Here is a 17,371-nt window from a genome sequence, read left to right as displayed (position 1 = left end):
GACATCTGGAGTGGATGGCGTTGTTGGGGGTGGGGGGCGACGGGTGTGCTGTCTGATGGGACTCTAGTATTCGGGGAGCATCTGGGAAGAAGAAACACATACAGGTCTTTGCTGTCTTGGGGTTTACGTCCTACTGGGGGTGGGGAGACAGATCGAACTAGCAAGATGACTTCCAGCAGTGGGGAGCGTCACGGGAGATGTGCAACAGTCATGTGGTTTACTAGGGGTCACTGTGGTCGAAGAGCTGGGAAAGGCCCTCGTCCTGGCTGGCTGGATGAGTGGGTGGATAAATAACCTCCGCAAAGAGGCCTTTCTGGGCCGGTGCTCCTCAAACCGCAGGCCTGGACCACCTGTGTATCGGGATTACCGGGGAGTCCTTGTTAAAAATGTAGACCCACCTAATGAATCCGAAGCGTTTGGGCGTAGGACTCAGGTGTCTGTATATTTATCAAGCTCTCCAGGTGATTCTGATGTTTCATTGAGAGCTAGTGATCCAGACCGGCGCATGCTGGTCAACTGCGGGTGTTGTTAAAATGCAGGATCTGATTTGTTAGGTCTGGGGTTGGGCCTGAAAGTCTCCATTTCTAACAAACGTCGTCCTGTTGTAGATGTAGCTACTGCCCTTGACTTTTAATGTTCCCTCCTCCTCCGCAGGCTTCCTTGTTCTTTGAGTTAACCGCTTTTCAGCAACATGCTCATTTCCTCTCCACTCTCCATCTATGCAGACAGTAGCAGGTTTGACATGGAAGGAAAGGTCTAAACCCGCGGTGCCAGTAAAGCTCACGGTTTTCCCATTTAGAGTAGTAGGATCTGATTTGAAGGGTAGGGACCTTTCGAAGGTGTGACTCCTGCACCTGGCTGTAGACCAGAATCACCAGCAGTCTTCCTGGGGCTCTCTCCAGAATTTCTGGATCAGAATCTTATTTCAGTCTGCTTATTATTATTCATCTCCCTGAGAAGGAAAAGTATATTAAATTGGAGCACGTCTGTAGCTTCCATAGCAGACTGTTGAATAACTGTCCTCAGGCCCCTGTTATCTCGTTCCTCTGCTGCCTGTCATTCTTAGGGAAAGTGAAGAAAGCGTTAGAGTGTGTGTGAAATTGTTTGCATAACACAAGCATATATTTCCTTTTCCTTTTTGTCTGTTTCTACTAACCCATTGCTTAATATAAGGACCCAGGCTGTTTAGCTGTGATTCCATCTTCAAAGTGGAGTTATTTGCTTATTCGTGAAATGAATGGGTAAGAAAAATACAGAAAGGTTTCTGCTTCCTTAGAGTTTATGTTCTACTTACTGGATAGGTGGTTGTACGTGAATCACAGTATGGGCTTACTAAGTGTCGCAAACTATTTTTATTATTGATTTGCTTTGTTTGTTTGTTTGGTTCTTTTGATGAGGAATATTGGCCCAGAGCTAACATCTGTGTCAGTCTTCCTCTATCTTGTATGTGGGATGCTGCCACAGCATGGCTTGATAAGCCATGTATAGGTCTGCCCCCGGGATCTGAATGTATGAACCGTGGGGCGCTGAAGTGGAGTGCACGAACTTAACCACTGTGCTACCGGGCCAGCCCCATGATTTGCTTTGTTAATGGAGTAATTCATTCCCACAACATTGGCGTACATACTGTGTGCCAGGCATGTTCTGGAGAAGCAACCGTGAACAAAATGGGACTAAGCCCTTGCTCTCATGGAGATTGCTTTCTTTGGAGATACTGAGCAGGTAGCCAGATGTCTGACTCCGGGGAGAGAGACAGTAAATAATGTTATGTAAGATGTTAAGTAAGGGGTATGAAGAAAAATAAAAGAGAGATGGTCTGAAAGAGGACATCTGAGCAGAAAGCAAGCCACACTTGTATTAGGGGAAGAGCCTAATAGGTAGAGGGAACAGGAAGTACAAAGGGCCTGTGGCAGGGATTTCATTAAGGAAGAAAGGAGCCCTAAATGCCTGGTATGCAATAGACAAGAAGAGAAGATGAGATCAGAAAGATGGTCAAGATCCACATTCTTTGAGACTTTATAGCCCTGTCTATGCAAGTAGGATTTTGAATTTGAGTTGAGGAACTAATGAGGGGCTCCTGAACCAAGGACCAACATATCTGACTTGTTAATGGGATCACTGGGCACAGTGTTGTGAATGGACCAGAATGGGGCAATGGTGGAAGCAAGGTGACTTTTGGGAGCCTGTTTCAAATAACCGAGGGGAGAGAATTGTGGTTTGACCAGGTGAGAGTGAAGGTCATGAGCAGTGGCTTTTGGAGGTGGGGCCTACAAGATATGCTGATGGATTAGATACGGAATTTGAGGGGAACCGTGTAAAAGATGATACCAAGACTTTTGACCTGAGCAACTGGCACGATTTGCCATCAGCTGAGGTGGGGACTTCTGTGAGAACAGGTTTGGGGGGTTGTGGGAGGGAGCAGGACTTCAGCTGGGGACATGTTAAAATCGAGATCCCTCTCTCATTACCAGGTGGAGATGTTGTGTAGGTGCTAGGAGTTCACGGGGAAGGTCTGAGCTGGGATGGAAATTTGGGGTCCTCAGCCTCTGGGTGGTATTGAAAGCCAGGAGACTGGATGAGCTCACCTAGGGAGTGAGTGTAGCTGGAAAAGAAAAGTGGTCTGGGCCTGAGCTCAGGGTGCTCCTGTGAGCAGAGGGGATAAGAAGTGTGGAGGTGAGGAGAGGTTTCCTCTGGATGTGTCAGGATTGAGATGCCTGGCAGACCTTTCTTGGGGATCCTGAGCAGATAATTAGATAACAGAATCTGGCAGTCGGAGGAGAGGTTAGGGCAGAAGATGCAAATTCCCGTTATCTCAGTAAAGGTGTTCGGAGCCCTAGTGCTGTAGCCCTGGTGCTGCACCCTAGGAAGGGTGTAGATGGGGAAGCGGAGAGTCCAAGGACTGGTTCCTGGGTCACCCCAGATACTCAGACAAGTGAAAATCAGGTTGATTCAGCAAAGGAGTTTGCGATGGGACAGCTGGTGAGGTGGGAGGCAACTCTTCAAGGTAAGTGAAGAAAGGAGTGGAAAAACTGTGATGGAGCTTGTCAAATGCTGCTGAGAACTACTGACCTTTGCATTTGGCGACAGTGGGAGTCAGACATGAGCCTGCTCCTGCCCTGCCCCCAGCCCCCCTGGGAACACAAGCCCTGTGGGAGTGGGCTTGAGGGAGGGTGAGAGAAGTCGTAGAGATGACGAGTGTGGATGTCTGTTCCAGAGCTTTGCTGTTAAAAGGAGAGGCGAGAGATGTGGCCATCGTTTGAGTCAGTTATGGGGTGAAAAGACCTTTTTAAAAATTTTTAAAGGCAGCAGGTATTGAAACAGGCTTTTATACACTGAAGGAAGTGATCCATTAGAGAGGAGATGATGGAGCAGAAGGACGAGTCAGTTGAGGGTGAAATTGGAGTGAAGTGGAGGGGGAAGGGTTGGGGATGCAGTATAAGAGGCGAGAGTTTGGTCTTCTGGGAAAGGCCCCCCGCCTGTACATTATTTGTATCACATGACAAAACATTGCTCCCTTAGCTTTATTTGGACAAAGAAAAAGTGTAAAATTCCGTTGTGGTGTTGAGGCTTTTTGCATCAGGAGCTATAAGCTTGATCTAGTATAACAACACTTTTTTTTTTTTTTAAATATGACCACAGGACATTGTCACCAGCAAGAACTTTTTTTTTTAAGATTGGCACCTGAGCTAACAACTGTTGCCAATCTTTTTTTTTTTTCCCTCCTTTTTTCTCCCCAAATCCCCCCAGTACACAGCTATATATTCTAGTTGTGGGTTCTTCTTTAATTGTGGCATGTGGGACTCTGCCTCAACGTGGCCCGATGAGCGGTGCCATGTCCGCGCCCAGGATCTGAACCCGAGAAACCCTGGGCTGCCAGAGCAGAGTGTGTGAACTTAACCACTCGGCCATGGGGCTGGCCCCAGTAACAACACTTTGAAGCAAGTGGATTTGTATAAATTAAAGGTTCTTTTTTCTTTTCAGGCATCATGGACAGATCTAAAGAAAACTGCATTTCAGGGCCTGTTAAGGTAAATTGAATAATCTGTAATCTCAATCACATTTATAAAAGCCAAGTGGAGATTGGTCTCATATCTGGAATTCTTTTCCCTTTTACTTTGGATTGTAACTTTAGATTCCTCTGCTCTATTCCTGGATATGAGTTAATCACTTTTCTCAGCATTCAGTAACATTTTGTTGATTCTCTCACCATAACTTTTATTTTGTTGTGCTTTGTTTTATAATTAGCTGTTTAAGTATCTGTATTCCTCCACTGTATGCAGGATGATAATTTAGTACACAATAGGCACCCAATACGTGCCTGTGCTTTCTTGCTTGCCAGAAATTGATTTCTTTGCCATAGTTTGTTCTGGTCATGATTTAGGGGATGATAAACTCAGAGGAGTGTCAAGCTGCCCTTTAATGAACCTTTCCTAGGAACCCACTTTGAGCCAGGTTCTGTGTCAGATGTAGGGGCTACAGTGGTGAAGAGCACCTATTTTTGACTTTGAAGAGCTTACAGCCCTTTTGGGGAGGTGTGTGAGCCAATACTATGCCTTACAATATGTATGTAGGGCCTGAGTAATTCCGAGGAGAGCTGCTCAATTCCGATTGGGATAGGCTGGAATCCAGGAAGCTTTAGCAGGGCAAGACCCCTGGCTCTTAGCTTTTAATAAATGTGAAGCAACTGGGTGAATGAGTCTCTTATATAAAGATCCTTTCATATAACTAATCTCCAGATTTTTTTCCTTCTAGGAAATCAACATAATATAAATATTGCTTCATTTTTGCTGGGGAGACGGGCTTGGTTTTAGATTCTTCTTCTTCAAATAAATGGATAATTATCCTGTGTTTCTGGCTGAAAATATAAAATGACCAATTTAGAAAAAGGCTAACTTGAGTCACTATATTTGATTCTCAATTCCTATGCTAAAGGTCATTTTAAAAAATTGCTCTATATTTAAAATGTTTCTTTGTTACTGCCTGAATGCCTACTGTGTTGTGGATGCTGCTAATTTCAGAGGTAATTGTCTTTTTACTTTGAAGTTGGAAACCTTCTCTTGTAAAGCTCTCATACCAGCGAGCTGGTGCTGGCCTCTGGGGCTTCCCTTCCCAGTGCTGCTTTCTAACGTATGAGGACATTTGGTCTGTTGAAGCTGGAGGAAGTCTCCCCTCCTCTACCCCCCATTTTAGTTTGATTAGCTCAGAGTCTTCGAATTAACTATTTTTAAGCTTGTGATAACCCACTTACAGGCATGTAAATCATAATTTTGGTAATAACTTTTTGAAGAACCCACGTTTGTTTCCTCTTTGCCAAAGTTTTTTTTGGCTCAGATCCATTTTGTAAGCACTTGGAAAAGGAAACATTAGTAAATTAGTAATGAGCTTTTTTGGGAAAATCTGGCAAATGCAAAAATTCAGACTGTCCTCCCAAACTTCTTTACTCAAAGATAAACACTTGAACATCGTGTTGTATTTCTTTCAGTCTTTTTTTAAAATATGTATTGTCAAAGAAATTTCAGTGGAATTGGGATTTTGGCATAAAGTTTCTTTACTGCAGCTTTTTGCTAAGTAATAGTTCCCAAGTCATTGAGAATTCTTAGTGCTTAATGTCTCCCTCTTTAGACGGAAGTTTAGTTAATGAACATTTGTTTATGGGAGCATGATTTTTAGGGGGGGTGTTGGGGATGGGGTAGGAGGTATCATTTAGGTATTTTTTTTTCCCCATATACTAACCATATTCTCCTGAAGCGCTGATTAAAACAGCTTTCCCCTTCCATCTCTTATCAGGGAAATTCATTATTTTGCTATACTAGGAGACAAACTTCGTGAAATTCTCAAAATATTCAGCTTTTGTTTGTAAAGACCATGAAGTTTCTTTTATTTTTCCCTCCCAACCTAGACTACAGTTCCACTTGGTGATGGTCCAAAGCGTGTTCCGGTGACTCAGCAGTTACCTCAGACTCTGTTATCTGCAAATAGTGGCCAGGCTCAGCGGGTCTTGTGTCCTTCAAATTCCTCCCACCGAGTTCCTTCGCAAGCGCAGAAGCTTGTCTCCAGCCATAAACCAGTTCAGAACCTGAAGCAGAAGCAATCGCAGGCCACCAGTGTCCCTCACCCTGTCCCCAGGCCACTGAATAATACCCAAAGGAGTGAGCAGCTGCAGCCGTCAGCCCCTGGTAAAGCAGCTTGTCGAATCTCATTGGATAATCATTCTTTTTAGTTGCTAAACAAAAGCCACTGTGTAGACTTGTGTTTCTTGTTGGGAGCCCTAGTCTTTACATCATTTCTGTTGAGGGTGGGGAGAAAATCTGATGTCAGATTGAAGTCACAGTGTCTCCTGTGGGCCAGGCCTGTGCTAAGAATACAGGCCTGATTCCAACCCCAAAAGTACATTTGAGGAACTGAAAAGTTTTAGGGTTCGGAGCACAGAGGGAAATCAGGGGGGAGTGGACGGACTGAGGCAGGCTGGGCGAGGTCACTGCTGGCCGTGTTGAGGAGTGGGGCTTCATCCCCTGTGTATTGGGAAGTTGTTGAAAGGTTTTTGAGGGACTGACTTGCCTTTTAGAAAGCTTCCTCTGGATGTGTGGAATGAGGTGGGGAGTAGCAGTGCTGGACCCAGGGGTACCCGATAGGGAGGCCGCTGGGGTTTAGGTCGAAGATGGCAGTGGCCTGCTCGGTGGAGCAGGGTGGATGTTGTAGTTATTATCTACCGGCTATTGGGTGCTCACACACAGCAGGCTCTGAGATAAGTGCTTCCTTCATCCGCGTTGTCTCAGTCAATCCTCGTAACCTCTCTATGAAGTGGTCAGAGTTATTAACTCAGTTTTATGGAGGAGGAAGCTGAGACTCAGAAGCATTAACTTATCCAAAGACATAGCCAGGATGGAGAGGTGTAGACAAACTTGAGCATTCACCTAGGATGCAGACTGGGATGGAACTGGGCGATAAACTGGACATTGGGATGGTGCTTATTTGGATGGCTTTAACTGAGAGAGTGAACCAGGGAGGGCAAACCCGGTTTGGGCTTGCGTTCAAGTATCGAGCAGAGCATACTGTGCTACTGCTGGAGTTTGAAGGGCTGGAGACGTAAGTGGAAATGTCCTAGATCGTCTCTGGATAACGAAATAGTGACTTTAGCACCCTGTTGTACAGCTGGTTGGTTGTACATTCTGCTGAGTTGGTGGCTTCTATTTTTACATTTCCCCTGGGAAAGTAATATCGTGGAAGGAAGGTGGCTGGCTTTGTCGCACATTGTTGATGATTTGTATGTAGCGTATGGCAGTTGGCTGACCCGCCCAGAGGGGAAGAGGTGATGAGGTGGGAGCTTGTCAGGGACGGGAAGATTGGTAATTCTGCCTTAGAAGCTCTGCATTTGGAACCCGAGGGTCCAGGGAGAAGCTGCATAGTCTTGAGTCTTTAAATTATCGGAGGGCCTAACTCTATATATACGTATCTGCTCGTTTTTACTCTAGAAATCTGTAAAGATTTCCTTCACCTGGTGGGAGTCAGATTAGGGTGTGGTAGTCTTTTTTTTTCCTATAAAGAAAACAAAAATAGCCCAGGTTTACCATTCTGCACATACCATTGACATGGTGACTATTCTTTGATTCATCTCTATTCACGATTTTTAACATAGTCTGTATAGTTATTCAAACATAACTATAGTTATTCTCAAACAGGTTTTTAACTTATCTTATATAGGAAATAATTCTGAAAAGGAACTGGCATCAAAAGAGAAAAACGAAGAATCAAAAAAGTAAGTTTTATCTTATTTACAAAGTTAGGTGCTATCATTCCATTAGAATGACACCATTTGATTGCAGATTTAATTATGGGAACTCTTTAAAAAATAAAAAGGTCTTTATTTGCATTTAGGAAATATACATGTTTCCAAAGTTCTAATCTTAAAAAAAGAAGGAATTTTAATGATTGATGTTTATTAGAGACTCAGATTTTTTTTCTATTGCTTTTCAAATTTAGAAAAAGTTTGTATGAGGGGCTGGCCCGGTGGCCGAGTGGTTAAGTTCGCGTGCTCCGCTGCAGGCAGCCCAGTGTTTCGTTGGTTTGAATCCTGGGCACGGACATGGCACTGCTCATCAAACCATGCTGAGGCAGCGTCCCACATGCCACAACTAGAAGGACCCACAACGAAGAATATACAACTATGTACCAAGGGGCTTTGGGGAGAAAAAGGAAAAAAAATTAAATCTTTAAAAAAAAAAAGAAAAAGTTTGTATGAAAACCTTGTTACAGAAATATGTAAAAGTTCCCCTCTACCCTCAGAAGCAACTACTACATATGGTTTATGTAGGTTTCTATACTTTTTTCTATTAGACAAAAGTGCAAGCTTGTTTAAAAACAAGATGTGGTCATGTTGCACAACTCTATACACCTATGTGACTGTATGAGTAATTTGACAGTATTAATAGAATTATTATTTATAATAAATCTTGGCTATAATATCTTCCCCAGATATTTTCTAAAAGCCTGCTGTTGGACTCTGAACTGTCTAGACTCTAGAACATAGGAGGAGGAGCCAGGAATGAACCCACAGACTTTCTGCTTTAGCTGCCTAATGGAGGACTTTCTGAGAATCTAAGTCCAACGGTTCTCACCCCAACTGCCCTGTGGGATCCATCCCACTTGCTTTGCCAGAGTGGTTCTCCACCCCAGAGTGTTAGCATCTCAGGATGGAGGAGGTGGCGGCTGTGGTTAGCTGGCAGGAGGCCAGCAGAGGGTTCTGAAGCATTCCTCCCTCTCCAGTGACTTGTCTAGTCCTTTCTATGGTCTTCAGTGTTGCGAATAGGTTTGTTCTCTTGAGTGAGTCCTACTGCCATGGGACACATTTTGTTGAGTGCTTCAGCTCTAAAAGTCCAGATTTTCCTTGTCACTTGATTCATACAGCCAATAGCAGGTGGGGGAGTGAGGGTTTAAGGTCTGTGGCGACTCATTAACTGTGGTTATTAGCTTGGTTCTTGCAGTGGTACATACCGAATACAACTTTGAATATAAAATTATTCATAGGGTGTGCCTGCTACTCATTACATACTGTTAGAAAAGATTAGTTTTCTTCACATTTTAAAATGTTTGAATTCTTTCCTAGAAGGCAGTGGGCTTTGGAAGATTTTGAAATTGGTCGTCCGCTGGGTAAAGGGAAGTTCGGTAATGTTTATTTGGCGAGAGAAAAACAAAGCAAGTTTATCCTGGCTCTTAAAGTGTTATTTAAAGCTCAACTAGAGAAAGCAGGAGTTGAGCATCAGCTGAGAAGAGAAGTAGAAATACAGTCCCACCTTAGGTAAGTTTTCAGTTCCATACGCAAAAGAATGGTGTACAGAACTTAATTATTAAACAATTTTAAACTTTTTGGGTCTCCTTCATAGTACTGCAACAAGTTATTAAATTTGTCATTTTTCAAAAATTTATCTAGACTTAAGTGCTGTGGTCCTGAAAAATTACTTGAAGGGTCATGTTTTGTTAATGGAGTAATTGATGTGGGCACATTTCTTTTTGGTGGCTAATTAAGGGGAATGATACCTCTTCTTCTGAGCTCTAAGCAGAGGTTGCAAACTGGCAGGCTTCAGGTTGACTTTAGCCAGTGGGTGTTTTTCTTTTTTTTTTTCTTTTCAGTGTTTTTTCAAACTTGAATCAGTTGCTAAATCCTTAAATATCTGCGTGTATCTGCCCTGTTTTCATACCTGGCTGGAGTTGAGAAGGGCTGCTGTCTTAGGCTGTGCTCCCGGCGGCCTGGAGTCCTCTGCAGCCCACATCTGCTGCCGTTCTGAGCACTGAGTTTGCACTGTCTGTCTCAGCGTTTGGCTATCAAACTGTCGTGGGAATGCCACGTATCTCTCTCTTTTTATTTGCGGAGAATTAATATTTAGTTGAATCTTTTCAACTAAAAATAAAGAATAAAGATGGCCTAAGGAGGGAAATAATAGTCCTGACTAAACCTGAGGTCCATTAATACCTTGAAATGCATGTAAACTGATATGTGGCTATGTGTATTTTCCTTAGAGTGGGTCTAGAGTTTCAGATTCTCAAGTGGGGTGGGGCCGGGGGGAGTCTGTGACTAGAACAGATTTTTACCACTGGTTTCACGTGAGGGGTTTGTTTGGTATTTAGTACGTACTCTTGTATCAGCTCCAAAACCAGGTGTTAAGAGTGTGCATCCTTTGTTGCAGGCATCCAAACATTCTCAGACTGTATGGTTATTTTCATGATGCCACCAGAGTTTACCTGATTCTAGAGTATGCACCTCTTGGAGCTGTCTATAGAGAACTTCAGAAACTGTCAAAGTTTGACGAGCAGAGAACTGCTACTGTAAGTTTTCATTTATTGTCCAGACTGATGCTGTTTCCTCTGTCCCCATCCTACACAGCAGTGTACCTTTCACTGCAGCAGAGTGGGTTTTGTCTTATGGAAAGATAGCTTAATAGGATCAAATATTTGAAATGGAAAAATCAAAATGGCTTGGTTGTACCATATGTACAGATAAAATCAGGTACTTTGTGGCTGGTTTGTTTCCACAGTTGTTGTTCTGTGGAAATGTATATAAATAGTTGCCCTCTTTTTTTTTTAATAATTTATTTGAGGATAGTTTGATTTACAGAATAATCATGAAGATAGTACAGATCTATTTTCTTCTATTAATAATACACACTTAATTCCTCCTATTAACATCTTACGTTAATGTGGTACACTTTCTCATAACTAATGACACTATTGATACATAACTATTAACTGAAGTCCATACTTTATTCAGATTTCCTTAGTTTTTCTCATGATAGACTAGGGTCATGGTTTTTGAGAGGAAGACCACAGAGGTAACAATGGTTGATGAATATAGACTCATGAATATTTTATACTTTGAGTTATAATCCAATACTGCTTTATTTTCTTGCTCAAATTCTTCCAGCTTTGGCCACTGGGAGCTCTTTCACATAGTTCCTGTGTTTTTTGACATTGTGGGTGTCTGGTAGGTTTTTTTTTTTTCTTTTTTTTCTTTTTTTTTTTTTTTTAGCACTTCCTTGCTTTCTAGTACAGGACACTCCAGCCTCATCTTGTTTATTACCTATCCCAGGCCTAGAATCAGCCATTTCTCCAAGGAGCCCTGGCTCCTTTTATTGGAAAATGTTATTAGAAACCAAGATCTGGGTGCTAGATGTGCTCATTGCTACTAGAGTGTCATTACTTCTAGGCTCTCAGCTGATGGAGGGAGCAAGGAAATATGTGTGTATACTAATCTGTGTATGTGCATGTATCTATAGATCTTTCCATATTTATCCATCTCTATCTATATGAAGCAAAACATGAGTCCATTACCACGTGGATCATTCTCCCCTCCTCCTCTTGCTTATCTGTGACCTCCCACTCCAACCCTGAGAAACCTGGATTCCACCATCCATTTATTTATTCAATTCCAGTGGACCTGTACAGTGATAGCAGAATTGTCAACCAGTTACCCCTGTGGGAAACAACTATATGCATTTAATGTTCATCCATATATTTTGAGGACTTGATAGCTCATTTCTTTTTATTGCTGAATAATACTCCACTGTATGGATGTACCTGTTTATCCCCTCACCTACTGAAGGGCATCTTGGTTGCTTCCAGTTTTGGGGATTATGAATAAAGCTGCTAGAAACATGTGCACGCAGGGTTTTGTGGAGCATGACCTTTCAAGTCTGTTGGTTAAACACCTAGGGGTGTGATTGCTGGCTTGTATGATAAAATTACATTTAGTTTTGTAAGAAACTGTTACAGCTGTCTCCCAAAGTGGATGCGCCGTCTTCGCATTCCCTCCAATGAGGGACAGTTTCTGTTGCTCCGCATCCTCACCAGCGATTATTATTGTCAGGTTTTTTGGATTTTAGTCATTCTCATAGTCATATAATGGTATCTCATTGTTTTAATTTGCAATTCTCCAGTGACATCCGAGGTTGAGCATCTTTTCATGTGCGTATTTGCCATCTCTATGTGATCTCTAAGGTGTCTGTTCAGATCCTTTGCCCATTTGTTTTTTTGGTTGTCTTATTGTTGACTTTTTTTTTTAAAGATTGGCACCTGGGCTAACAACTGTTGCCAATCTTTTTTTTTTTTTCCTGCTTTATCTCCCCAAACCCCCCCTGTACACAGTTGTATATCTTAGTTGCAGGTCCTTCAGTTGTGGGATGTGGGACGCCGCCTCAACGTGGCCTCATGAGTGGTGCCATGTCCGAGCCCAGGATCCGAACCCTGGACCGCCACAGCCGAGCGCGCAAACTTAACCACTCGGCCACGGAGCCGTCCCCTTTTATTGTTGACTTTTAAGAGTTCTTGTATATTTTATATACGAGTCCTTTATCACACATGTGTTTCATGTTTTCTCTCAGTCTGTGGCTTCTTTTTTCATTCTCTTACTGTGTCTTTCACAGGGCAGAAGTTTTTAAAGTCCAACGTAGTCAAGTTTTTGTTTTGGGGTTTTTTTGTTTTGTTTTTGCATGGATTGTGCTTCTTCTTTGTAATGTGAATGAAATTACTTGTTTGAAGATGTTGAAGAGTCTTAATTTGGGCTGTTTGTTATTGAATTGGCAGATGATGGGCCTGTTGCATGGTGGTTACTTTGATTTGTTTTGTTTCTTGGTGGAAATCTCTGGGTAGTATGTAGTATGTACACTAATTTTCTTTTTGGTATTGACTTAAAGGGTATTAAATTCAGGTGCATTTGCTTCTGCTATCTGATGGAATCATAGCACTATTGGCTAATGAGCCTCTGGTCTTGTCTCTGCAATGAGGACACATGGTATTTTAAACTTAAATGTTTGCCCCTTGGATAAGTAGAAATAGATCTATTTCGTTTGCATTTTAAAATATTAGCTAACCAAGTTAGTTTCTTATTTGGCAATTAACATTTATACTACTTCTCAGTTTTCTTCCATCCAGATGGAATTAATTTTGGTGTAAGCAGATAGCTGTTTGAAGGAAATAAGATTGGTTCTTTCTAGATTCCTTAGTAGTTATAATGAATATATAGACACACACCTATTTTCTTTTTCTGATTAATTCAAATAAAACTAATTGTAGAGCCATGTTAGGGACTTATGCACATATCCACATTCTAATGGGGGAGTGTGGAGGAAGTCGGTGCCAGAGAACTCTGATTTAACTAGTAGCTTCTTGTCTTGATTTGAGCAGAGAAAACCTCTGGTCCTCTGGAATTCTAATGTAGGCTCTAAAAGCATCATCAGCTCAAATTTGGCAAGGGCATCTCTGCCTTCATTTTGTTTATTATGGTCTAAATTTTGGTGTCTGGCTTTTGGCTGAAAAAAAATGAAAAATGTCCTTTCTGACAATAACATTTGGTTTCCACCCATTTGTTCAGTAAATCTTTTTGGTGTAGAATAATATTCAGTTCTGTCTAGCATTACTTTGGAGAACAAACCCTTCTCAAACTTTAGTCAGAGCTAAATAAATTATTTCAGTATACTGATAATTCTTATCTATACGTGAAAGCAAATTCTGGCCTTGCTTGCTAGATCTTTCTTTACTTGAGATGGAAAGAAAACTAACAAAAGGACTGACTTGCTGTGTGCTTTTAAGCTGACTAGTGAATTAGGATACCCAAAATTTAACATGCTATTTAATGTGCCAGGACACCTCCTGTTAGTTTCTGTCTATTGTTCAGGATTACTTTCCTTGATACTCTTAGAGTAAATTTTTAGCGTCAAAGAAATCCTTGTGTTGTAAATTGACCTTGATTTTAAAAATAGGAATTGACTGTACTTGAAAGGTTTTTTAAAAATTGTTTTTTTGTTTTAAATTGTTTATATATCTGACTCCCTAATTTGTACCAGTTTTCCAGTATTGTCTTTATTCATTGCTGCTGGGCCATAAATCGCCGCATGGGGATGTACTCACAGCTTATCCGTATGTTTCCTGTCCTTTCGTAGCATGTCTGTGCTATTAGCAAATCAGAAACTGAGCGCTGAATACTCGTACTTCATGCTAAACCCAATATGTAAACTGTTTCTATTGATTTTTGTAGTCATCCATTGTTTTTAGTTTTTGCTTTAAAACCTGAAAAACATGTTAATTTATGTTGTTTCCTTGCAAAAGATCTATCTAAAATTATTATATGAAATCTAAAACAGATTTTTAATATTTTTTTATTAGTATATCACAGAATTGGCAAATGCACTGGCTTACTGTCACTCAAAGAGAGTTATTCACAGAGACATTAAGCCGGAGAACCTGCTCCTTGGATCAGCTGGAGAGCTTAAGATTGCCGATTTTGGGTGGTCAGTGCATGCCCCGTCCTCCAGGTATGTAACGCTAGAGGTGGCTTGTTTGGTTTAGCAAAAGCCCGGGGGGCTAATGATGAGCTAAATAGTAAAATACTTAAGCCTAGATGTTGTGCATTGGGACAGTTGACTGACACACATACTTTGGAGCAATTTAGGCCTGATAGTAAATTAGTGTCTTCAAGACCATTTTATTCTGCAACCATTTTGGACTATTTGTCACCTCCTAGGGGTTAAAGATGCTTAATGTCCTTGGAGGCTAATGAAGGGGAAAGATAGTAAACAGACAGGACAAGTATATGACAGAGGTGAAGTGCACGTGGAGGGGGGAGTAATTCCTGACATAATGCTGGGTGGAGACTCCACTGCTTCCTGGACCAGGAGAAGTTTCAGAGGACAGCACGTGCAAAGATCTAGAGCTGAGAGCACATGCGCGGTCTTTTAAAAACTGGTTGTCTGTCACTAGCGGGAGCTGTTGGCACCTGGTGAGGCAAACAACAACGAAGAATGTAGGCTTCATGGGATCACAGGGCTAAACTGGACTTTAACCTGTCCAGTGCTGTCACCATGGTAGGAAAGAAAGCGTATCCTTTTCTGAAAAGGATGTTCATGTACATGGTGAAGGTCACTTTGCCCCGCTTCCCAGACATGAATAAGCACAGGCACTCCTAGGTTAGTGGTGCCATCGTTTGAGAACCCCCTGGTGCAGTGTGCCTCACTCCTCTCAGTGACGAGGGCCGAGATTTCTGGAGGGGTGGCTCCACACTCCCAGGCACCATTCAGTTGAGCACTGACCCAGCACGAGCTCCTACGGCAGGGAATAAATAACTGAGAGAAAGTGGCAAAAACCTACACGGCCTCTGCTCCTGGTCTGATGTCGGCCCCCCCCCCCCCACCGCTTATTCCAACCTCTGTTATAAAACCTCAAACATACAGAAACACTGAACTGGTGGTTGATAACACACCCGTCTGGCAGGTGCCTACATTCCGCAGTTACCACTTTGCCACATTGGCCTACTTTTTTGCTGAACCTTCTAAAATAAGTTGCGGACATCATGATGCTTCATCATTCAGCACTTCAGTATGCATCTCCTAGAAATAAGGACACTGTCCTACATAATCACGACCATTATCACGCCCAAGGAAATTAACAGCCTTGTTAAGATCACTATTTAGTCCAAGTTCAGATTTCCCCAGTCCTCTACAAAATTTTATAGTTTTTAAAAATCAGAACCCAACCAAGGTCCATGCATTGTATTTGACTGTGTATCTTTTGTCTAAATCTAGATGAGTTCTCCCCACAGTTGTAAATGGAGTTTTCTGATTTGTGCTGTCACTTAACTTGGTCCTTCATCCTATCTTTGCTGAAAACTAGAAGTTAGGTCTAAGTGCCTGAAGAATATTTTTGGCAAGAATACTTACAGGCCATCCCTAAAATTTCAGTATCTCTTATGTACCAATGATGCATCAGAAGGCACCATGCATCTCTAACCCCAAACCTAGTGCTTTCACAATGGACAGTCTTTAGTTCCTTGTCATCAACGTCACCTGGCTCTTAAACTTCTTAGCATATCTGTAATAAAAAACAAACATAGAACTCCAAATTGTATTTACAGGGAACTTTGCATGGCTGCTTTTATATAGTAGTGATCCTTTAAGTTTCTTACATTTTAGATCATTTAAGGTGGTTCTGGAGTGGACAAATTTGGGGTTCAGATTGGTTGCTTGCTATGTGATCTTGTGTATCTCCCTTTGTTTCCTATTTAAAAATGGGGATTTATAAAAGTACCTGCTTCGTCGCACAGGATGCGGCCTAGGAAAAGCGCTCAGTCAGTGTTAGCAGAACTTACTGATTTTCACCAGCTGTTGGGATAATAAAACAGAAGCACATCAGGCTGAGTCTGCCTCCGTTTTTAGGAGAACCACCCTCTGTGGCACGCTGGACTACCTCCCCCCCGAGATGATCGAAGGCCGCATGCATGATGAGAAGGTTGATCTCTGGAGCCTTGGCGTTCTCTGCTATGAATTTTTAGTTGGGAAGCCTCCTTTTGAGGCAAGCACATACCAAGAGACCTACAAAAGAATATCACGGGTAAGACATACCTAGAAAGGACCCGTCACTTCTGTTAGAATGTTCTTATCAGCCTTAACTTTAGGCTACGATCTGAATATTTACCCTCTTCCCTCTAAACGACGTTTTGTGACCGTCTGTCACTTATCGTACTCCAGGTTGAATTCACGTTCCCTGACTTTGTACCAGAGGGAGCCAGGGACCTCATTTCAAGACTGCTGAAGCATAATCCCAGCCAAAGGCCGACTCTAAAAGAAGTCCTGGAACACCCCTGGATCACAGCAAATTCATCCAAACCATCCAATAGCCAAAAAAGCAAAGAATCAACTAGCAAACAACCTTAAGACTCTCGCAGGGGGAGAAGTCCTGGAGCCAGGGCTGCTGTACGATCTGTCAGGAACAGGCTACCGACAGTAACTTACTCTTGACTGCCTGCCTGTAATCGAGAGTGCCAGAGAAAATGCTGGGTTTTGTTTTGTTTTTTACTGAGCAGGCAGTGCCTTGGCCTCCCCCTTCAGAAAACTCCACTTCAGTAAACATGACACTCTGAGTGAAAATAGCCACGAGAATCGTACTACCTTCACTGGTTTCATAATCTGGAGGCAAAGTTCAGCTGCACCGCCCCACGGCTATTTTGGATAAGGCGTCCTTGTGGAAGGCGACTTTGGAGTCCCGTTGTGGGGAAATGCTGCTTTGCCCTGACCTGATCAGTTAAAGAGCCGTGCAATAACCTCCCAAGTGCTGAGTGTGTGTGTAACTTATTGGGTGGCCAAGCCTGGCAAAGCTGTCAGAATGAGTATGTGATTTGTTCTTTTAAATGTTAAAAATAAAGATTTTGTATAGACTTATATTTTTATTTCCATGCATCCCTTTAGAAATGCTCTAGTGTCCAACACCCCTGTTAAACCTGCTTATCTAGTCCTCACCCGCCTCCCTCCTATCTGAGACTTTGTAAAATAGGAACACGTGCCCCACCTCCATCTCGGGATTTGCTGGGGACACAGATGAGACATGTCTCAGA

General features: G+C 42.4%; 1 protein-coding gene across 11 annotated transcripts in view; it reads left to right on the top strand.

Annotated features, from left to right (window-relative positions):
* AURKA (aurora kinase A) overlaps positions 1-17,371 on the top strand; it is a 49,980-nt gene that overhangs the window by 668 nt on the left and 31,941 nt on the right. For 9 of the 11 annotated variants that reach the window (XR_011430795.1, XM_070247214.1, XM_070247212.1 and 6 more), the window contains exons 2-7: positions 3,982-4,028; positions 5,900-6,176; positions 7,702-7,756; positions 9,104-9,295; positions 10,182-10,320; positions 14,152-14,300. Coding sequence is in view for 10 of the 11 variants with exons in the window: in XM_070247214.1 (XP_070103315.1) it covers positions 3,987-4,028; positions 5,900-6,176; positions 7,702-7,756; positions 9,104-9,295; positions 10,182-10,320; positions 14,152-14,300 (854 nt within the window). In the remaining variant the exon portion in view is untranslated. Of the gene's footprint in view, positions 1-3,981; positions 4,029-5,899; positions 6,177-7,701; positions 7,757-9,103; positions 9,296-10,181; positions 10,321-14,151; positions 14,301-16,196; positions 16,372-16,508; positions 17,199-17,371 lie in introns of those variants that run through there. The other 2 variants (XM_070247213.1, XM_001489270.7) reach the window with 1 other exon arrangement.

Source organism: Equus caballus, chromosome 22, assembly GCF_041296265.1.
Source record: "Equus caballus isolate H_3958 breed thoroughbred chromosome 22, TB-T2T, whole genome shotgun sequence".
Lineage (NCBI taxonomy): Eukaryota > Metazoa > Chordata > Mammalia > Perissodactyla > Equidae > Equus > Equus caballus.
This window is presented reverse-complemented; position numbering and strand designations above follow the sequence as displayed.